The sequence below is a fragment of the Meleagris gallopavo genome, chromosome 30 (genome assembly GCF_000146605.3).
Source record: "Meleagris gallopavo isolate NT-WF06-2002-E0010 breed Aviagen turkey brand Nicholas breeding stock chromosome 30, Turkey_5.1, whole genome shotgun sequence".
Lineage (NCBI taxonomy): Eukaryota > Metazoa > Chordata > Aves > Galliformes > Phasianidae > Meleagris > Meleagris gallopavo.
The window spans coordinates 3,695,733-3,702,610 of record NC_015040.2 but is presented as its reverse complement, the minus strand read 5'-3'; the positions used below and the strand labels follow the sequence as shown (position 1 = coordinate 3,702,610).

The following is a 6,878-nucleotide window of genomic DNA, read 5'->3' as shown; positions in this document are numbered from 1 at the left end:
AGCCCGCCCTCCCCAGAGCGCGGCAGAGCAGCGACGGAGTTCTTTGTGGAGACAGGGAGAAAATCAGGCTCCCTCCGTCAGTCCACACCACCTCATATCCAGCACACGAGGTCCATCCGGCTGCCAGGGCGCGTCACTCACACAGCGGTGAGAGCTCCACGCGAAAGGCTGCCGGGATCCTCAGCACAGGGACCGGTGGTGGCCTGGCTCAGAACCACGCTGCCAACCATTAAAGCTGCGTGGATGCTCTGCCTTCTCGTTTTATGACTGAATTAATCAACCCGATGCTCATAAAACAGCTTCAATCAGGGATGCCAAGCGTTCCCAGCAGCAAACATCTCTGCTTGCAGTCCCTCAGGTGCTGCTGTTCTCTCACACAAAAGCTGCATCGCTTCTGATGCACCACATCCACGTTCTGCAGTTTTGCAGTTCCTGCTGCAATCTGGTGTTAAGTGTTCTGCCATTCGATGGCGCTGAATCAATTTGGGTGCAGCTGTCTTGAGAGTATAGCTTTAATCTCAGTCATGTTTCCTTACAAGTGTAAATAGAGCTTTTTTTTGTTTTGTTTTGTTTTAAATAAGACCAATTCCCCTTCTGGCTGTTTGGCAGGATGTGCTCCCATTATTAAAGGGGATGGACAGCCCGATTACCACACTTCTCATCAAACGCAGTTTAAAGGTGAACACAGTCCACCTGCAAAGCCAAGTGAGAAGGTAATAACATGAATTTGGGGATGACCAAGACACGGTTTTCAGCACATTGCCGTGTTGAATTCTGTCCTGTGCAAGTGAAAAAACAGCAGATGGAAAGACAGAGGTGGGAAACAAAGGGATTGTGCTCTGAGCAGCAGTTTCATAGCTCTGTTTGCTTCCCTTCAGCACAAATCTCGTATTAAATTTGGGGATCCCAGAAGCAGTGGATCTACGAGTGAGCAGAAGTATGCCTACACTGCCCCAGACAAAAGGGAGCACAGGTATTCAGCAGGATAGCCTGATGAGCATCTCAGGAGCTGCTTTCTGATGAGCACTGCTATTTAAGCAGTTCATATCTGTTATCTTGCAGATTCTATGACAAGGAACGTGCTGCCTTCCAGATCCTCCACACAAATGTGCAGCCAGGGGATGGTCGCACCAGGTTCTCCACCTCAATGTCAGAGCTCTTTCCAGTACATAATGCAGGTAAGATGAGCCTGTGATGCAAAGACAACATACAGACCTCTGCTAAGGTTTATAACCAGCTGAACAGTGTTTTTTATCACTTGGCCTCAATAATATAGATAAAAGATGTAATACATGACTATCATACGTATACGAATTTTCATTTTTAACATTTTACTGTTATTACATACTCAGTACCAGTATCCTCACAGTGAGGTTCAGTTTCATTCCTAGCAGGTTGAACAGCTGCATTCATTCCTGTGCTCTACTGCATGTGGAGAAACTGCTGTAGCTCTATACTGTCCAACATCTGGGTGCTCTGACATCCTTCACTCTCACCTTTGCCAGAGCCTGTATCTATTGCCTGTCTGAACAAAAACACTTCATCCATCCTCAGAGGTGATGAAGACCCAGAGAGAAATCGTGCACTGGCAAGAATTACCACGACCCAGTTCTTCTACCCAGAGGTCTGTTCCCATCCTTGCTGTGTGGGTGTTTACCTGGAGGACAGTCTCTCTGTTTTTAAGCACTTTCTTAGGCCTCTGTTGTCCATTCTCTCCTTTCCATGCTGGCTGGCAACACGAACCTCTGGGCTGTGTGGGGATGTGATGTGAAACAGGGCACCTTTCCCAGCTCCAGCCTACATCTGTTAAAGCCAGCCATTGTGTTCTGTAGACTGGCAGGTGGAACTTCTCACCGAAGCCTGACTTGCTACTGCAGAAACACCAAAGCAATGTCTGCTTAGGAGATGACCTTTCAGGCTCCTGTTTCTTCAGCACAACACAGCACTCAGACTACCAGCCACCACAACAGCCCCAGAGGGTGACAGGAGACAGCAAGAGCCACCGTGACAGCCACATCCCCTTCAACTACCACAGTAAGGCCGAGTTGCTCAGGCTGTCCTGGTGCTGGAGGAAGCCTGTGATGTTCTCCTGGGTCTGTGCAAAGAAAAGCAGTGCCTGGTGCTCTGGGAAAGGAAGCAGCTCAAATATCTTGGGTTGAAGATGGCAGGAAGGCATGGGTGCAGCTTCCGTGTCATTAGGAAAACAAAATCATTACTTTGCAATCATGCAGAACAGCCACGCTCAGCCCCTTGCCTCCTGCTACACAGAGCGACTGCTCATCTCAGGCACTTTCACCTCCCCAGGTGACATCTCACTTATTTGTCACCTTGCTGCCTGTGCGAGCCTTGGTCACTCACTACTATTGTGTAGTAATTGTTAGGTGGTGGCATGAATATTTCCTGGGACACAAACCAGTGGCTTGACCTTTCTCCCTCGCTATATTTGTTTTCTGAATTTACTTTGCCTTTGTATTTGGGGGAGGCAAGAAAGGATTTGAATTAAAAGCTGTGCTTTTGCAACCTCAGGAAGAGATGCAATTTGAGCTGGTCGTGGGAGGCATTAAAATCCTCCTCTGGCACTGATCCTGTTCCTGATGGCCAACAGCCTGCATCTGAGAGAGGTCCCTTCATGCTGTGTATGTGTTTTTAAGCCATTTGTTTTAGATGTGGAGCAGATAGCAGTCAAAATTGCCCTTATCATTGCCTTCATACCTAGTGTATGGAATGATATTCCTATGTCTTCCACGTGATTTTCTTCATTTACCTCCTCAGTGAGAACTGTCAGTCTGCAGCTGTTTGCTGGGCAAAGGTTTTCCCTGAAGGGCTGACTGCAAAGTCTGTCTTTGCCTCTCATTAATGGAATGTCTGCAGATCTGTGACTGCAAGACAAACTGCAAAGCTTTTCTGCTGTTGCCTCCCAATTTACTGGCTTGAATTTTCTTTTTACTGCAACCTGTGAACAGATGAAAATCCCATCACCACCACCCAGGCTACGCTGGTCCCACACAGACAGCAGAAGCAACGACTCTCTGAAGACATGCTACAGCAGGTACAGTGTCAACAGGCCAGCATTTACCATGGGCAGGTTTGGGAAGAGGGATTATGCAAAGCAAAGCTGTAGCCACCCCATGAAGTTCGTGCTACCACCCATGCCCATGTGCTGTTCTCTCTCCTCAGATGAAACGCTCGCACCTGGTGCTGCCCTGGAAGGAGCAGAATCTCTTCAGTACTGAGCAGAAGGATGAGTTCACGCCCAAGCACAGAGAAACAGCAGAAATCCAAGCAGCAAACTCCCAAGTGAGCTGCATCCCGCTGGGGACCCTGAAAGAATATTGCTCCCAGAGAAAGGTGCTCTTCACACCATGATGCTCCCCCTTTTCCCTGCTTGCCCAGAATTTCCTGCAACATCAACTGCCTGTGTTGTGTGTTACCTGGCTGTTCTGCTGCTGCTGCTGTTCTGGCCCTGCTCCTGGCCCAGCTGCATGTTATTACAGTGAACATTTATTTCAAGAGTTGAATGAGGACACGAAGTGTTGTGACAGCAATAAACACCAGTGGATTGGTCCAAAGACATGGGTGACACCTCTCTCTGGAGTTGCAGGATCCATGCAGAGTGCCTCCAGGCGGGTGCAGGGGCAGGAGGGAGCAGGCACAGCGGGGGAAGCTCAGGGAAGGGCGAGAGATCAGAAGCGTTGTCAGGGCTGTGTGTGGGCTGGAATATTCCCGTGTTATCTGTTTGGATTTTGGTGTCAAGGCCCGAAACCAAAGGTCAGTGAACAGTAGGGCAGAGAAGCAGCCCTCTCCAGCTTATGATGAGCAGGGCTGTTTTCCTAGCAACAAGCAGAGTATTTCTGTTGAGTTGATAAGCTCCTGGGGATTCCCTGAATGCTGAGCTTGCACTAACTCTGGTGGAGATGTAGGCATTTTAAAGGGAGGCCAAGTGAGCAGGTCCAGCTGCTGCCTTGTCACAGCTGCCACTTCACGAGCTCTTCTCAGCCTTTCGGTGCAGATGGATTTGATTCACGTGTGCTGTGAGCCAGCACTGCAGTGTTAGAACAGGGCTTGCTAACTCATTTCCAATTGCTGCAGTGTGTATGTGAGCAGTGGCCCACAAACAACCTGTGCTTTCCTCTTGAGATTTGACATTACATCTCTTGGGAAAGGGATGTTCTTTGTTCTACGTGGACTTGAAAGAAGCTGTACTGAAGCCTTGCAGATTCCCACAGCTGCTCCTCACGGAGTTATTTGCTGGCATTTTGCAAACACTTAGATTCAAAAGTATAAATTGCTTCACTGGATGTAGTAACAAGGACTTGCACACACTGTAGGCCTGTCCCATATTTTTAATGACCATAAGTTGGCATTGCTACCTGTTGTGCTACTGCAGAAACAGCCACTGTTCCCTAGGGTTAAATGCTGAGCACCAGCTTTTGGTGGTGAGCTGCTGCTGGGGGGGGGGCTGCAGTTGTTCACTTTCTTTTCATGTGTATCTTGTTGCAATTTCAGACACAGAAAGTTCTGCTGGCTTTTGGGGAAAGGATCTTTGCTTTCTAAGCCCCTCTCCAACCACTTAACAGAAATGCCTCAGGACTGCCTGAGCTGGGAAGGCCAAACAGACCCCGCAATGTGAAACCAGCACAACACTCCTCCCTGCAGACGGAGCCACCAGCACGTACCCATGGCACATCAACAGCGTCTGTGACTCAGAGATAAGACAAAGTGACGTTACTCCTCCTTTGGTTTAAAAGCACTGTCACCTACCTCCTCAGCTCCCCTTGGCACCGCACCAGCCTCGCACGCAAGGTCAGCACTAAAGCGTCACCACAAAGCAGAGTCTCGTCCCACTGGGGAGCCTGCAGGGCTGGGCCAGCTCGGGGCAGGGGCAGAAAGGGGAGTTTGGTGCAGCCTTTGCTCTTCCTTCCCTCCCCTGGAGGGCTGCACGTCTCGCTTCGGGAGCCGCAGGGCTAAGCAGGCCAGCAGCAATGCAACCCCCGGGGCGCGTGCGGAGCCTGGTGGTGGAGCTGGAGGACGGGAGAACGTGGGGAGCCTACGGCAGCGGGGAGCTGCTGCACGGCCGCGTGCGGCTGGAGCTGCGCGGTGCGCTGCGCCTGCGGGCGTTGGAGGTTTGTGCTCGCGGGCGTGCGATCGTGCACTGGTTGGAGAGCCGCAGCGTGGGGCTCAACATCGTCTACTACGACTACACCGCCTTCCAGACCTTCCTGAACCACCACCGCCAGCTCATCCCTGGTAAGGCTGGGGCTGGGGAGCGGCTCTGTGCTGCCGGCGGTGGGTTGGGACCCCGTGGGCTGCGGGCCCCACTCTGGGCAGATCTCTGCCCTCCTCGCGCCGGTGCCATCTGCGAGCGGGGTTCTGCCTCTTGACCTCTGCCGAGGGTTTCTGCGAGGCTGCCTGCGGACTCGAGGCTGGTGAACACGAAGGGCTTGTGGCTTTTGTTCTGTTTGCGCAGGGAAGTGCAAACACAGGGTCTGTTCGCAAGTGTGGAAAGAGCACTTAGGAGCTCAGTAAATATTTGTTTTCAGTTTTCTGGTGCTGGAGCCACATGCCCAGCTGGTGTGTTGCTTGGATCTGCTGCATGAGGAGAAGGCACTTGAGCTATTTGTCTAGTTGGGATGAAATGATCCAGAGCCAAGTGACATGGGACATGTCAGCTGTCTACCTGCTCATTAATTCTGCCTTACAGAAGTGCATGGCTTCTGTCCTCCCCCCCCACTACACCGCTGCAGCCGCTGTGCCACCATCGTTGCTGCCATAGGGTTTCCCTGATACTGAAATCCATGAATGCATTTCACTGTCCTTGCTGCCAGTGGAGGGGTCACATGGGAGCTGCCTGCCTGGAGCTGCTCTTGTCTCCAGCCTGCACTGTGAGGCCATACAGACTTTTTTGAGATGACTGTGCCTTACCACCTTGCTCTGAACATCTTCATTACTATGGAGTTCCTGTCTTTTTGGCAGCGACCCTTCTGTGCTATGCCTACAGATGGCCCCTCGACAGCTGCAGGCGTGTTAAGCATCCCAGTAACAACTCAGGGTAGGGCTGCCTGGAGGAGGGCTTTCAGCCAAGGGCTGGGGAGTCACCGGCCCCGCACTCCTGCAGCGTGAAGCTGGCAGCTGTACGGCGAGCAGGGAGCCCTGTGGGTGTCATTACATCATCTACCCACTGCTTCCTTCTCTGCTTTGTGGGGGACACGGGTCTGTGATCACAGCAGTGATGTGGGCTGGGAGAAACGCTGCTCTGCAGCCACAACTGCTCCCATGCGTCCATCCTCCCTGCTCTGTGCCTCTGCCACCAGCAGCACAGAGAGGGGCTGGGGAAAACGTGCTGTCGCCCGGGGGTCCCATAACTGCTCCCTCATTGCTTCCTGATGAGTTGGGCTATGTTTAGGAAATGCAGAGTTTGCCATGGCAACACAGCAGCGAGCCGGGTGGAGATAAGTGTGCTGTGCTGTGCTGTGCTCAGTGAGTTTATCTGCAGCTCCCTGGCAGAGCAGTGAGCGTGGGACTCTGCTGTGCTCCCAAACAGAAACCATGGAGAAGTGCTCAGGGCCATCACATGCAGAGCGTGCGAACGGGAGGTGGGAAGGAAGGGACTACAGGGTTTCATGGGCAAAGGCAAGGCCCTGGGTGCACCCACACGGAGGGCTCCCACAGCACTTTGTCCCAGCCGGCCCTGCGTGCACGGCTGAGGCTGGGGCTGGGTTCGGGCTCCCAGAATGCCGGGCTGGTGCCGCGGACGCAGAGCTCTGCGGGTCCCACGGAAGTGGGAGGGGGGCGAGGCGGCCGGTGGGTCGGGCGTGAGTCGACCGCGGGGGCGTGCCGCAGCCTCCGGACGCTCCGCTCATGCCAGGACGCGCCTCGCT

The 6,878-nt window shown here is 52.7% G+C and overlaps 2 protein-coding genes across 2 annotated transcripts in view; both read left to right on the top strand.

The window, feature by feature from the left end:
- TEX45 (testis expressed 45) overlaps positions 1-4,080 on the top strand; it is an 8,214-nt gene extending 4,134 nt beyond the window's left edge. Inside the window, exons 2-9 of the mRNA XM_031557089.1 lie at positions 3-147; positions 610-713; positions 879-973; positions 1,063-1,178; positions 1,506-1,624; positions 1,833-2,034; positions 2,964-3,049; positions 3,178-4,080. Of these exons, the coding sequence (XP_031412949.1) occupies positions 3-147; positions 610-713; positions 879-973; positions 1,063-1,178; positions 1,506-1,624; positions 1,833-2,034; positions 2,964-3,049; positions 3,178-3,366 (1,056 nt within the window). The 3' untranslated portion in view covers positions 3,367-4,080. The remainder of the gene's footprint in view (positions 1-2; positions 148-609; positions 714-878; positions 974-1,062; positions 1,179-1,505; positions 1,625-1,832; positions 2,035-2,963; positions 3,050-3,177) is intronic.
- A 738-nt stretch (positions 4,081-4,818) lies between these two features.
- Positions 4,819-6,878, top strand: part of ARRDC2 (arrestin domain containing 2) — a 6,699-nt gene continuing 4,639 nt past the window's right edge. The window contains exon 1 of the mRNA XM_010725059.3: positions 4,819-5,247. Within this exon, the coding sequence (XP_010723361.1) occupies positions 4,983-5,247 (265 nt within the window). The 5' untranslated portion in view covers positions 4,819-4,982. The remainder of the gene's footprint in view (positions 5,248-6,878) is intronic.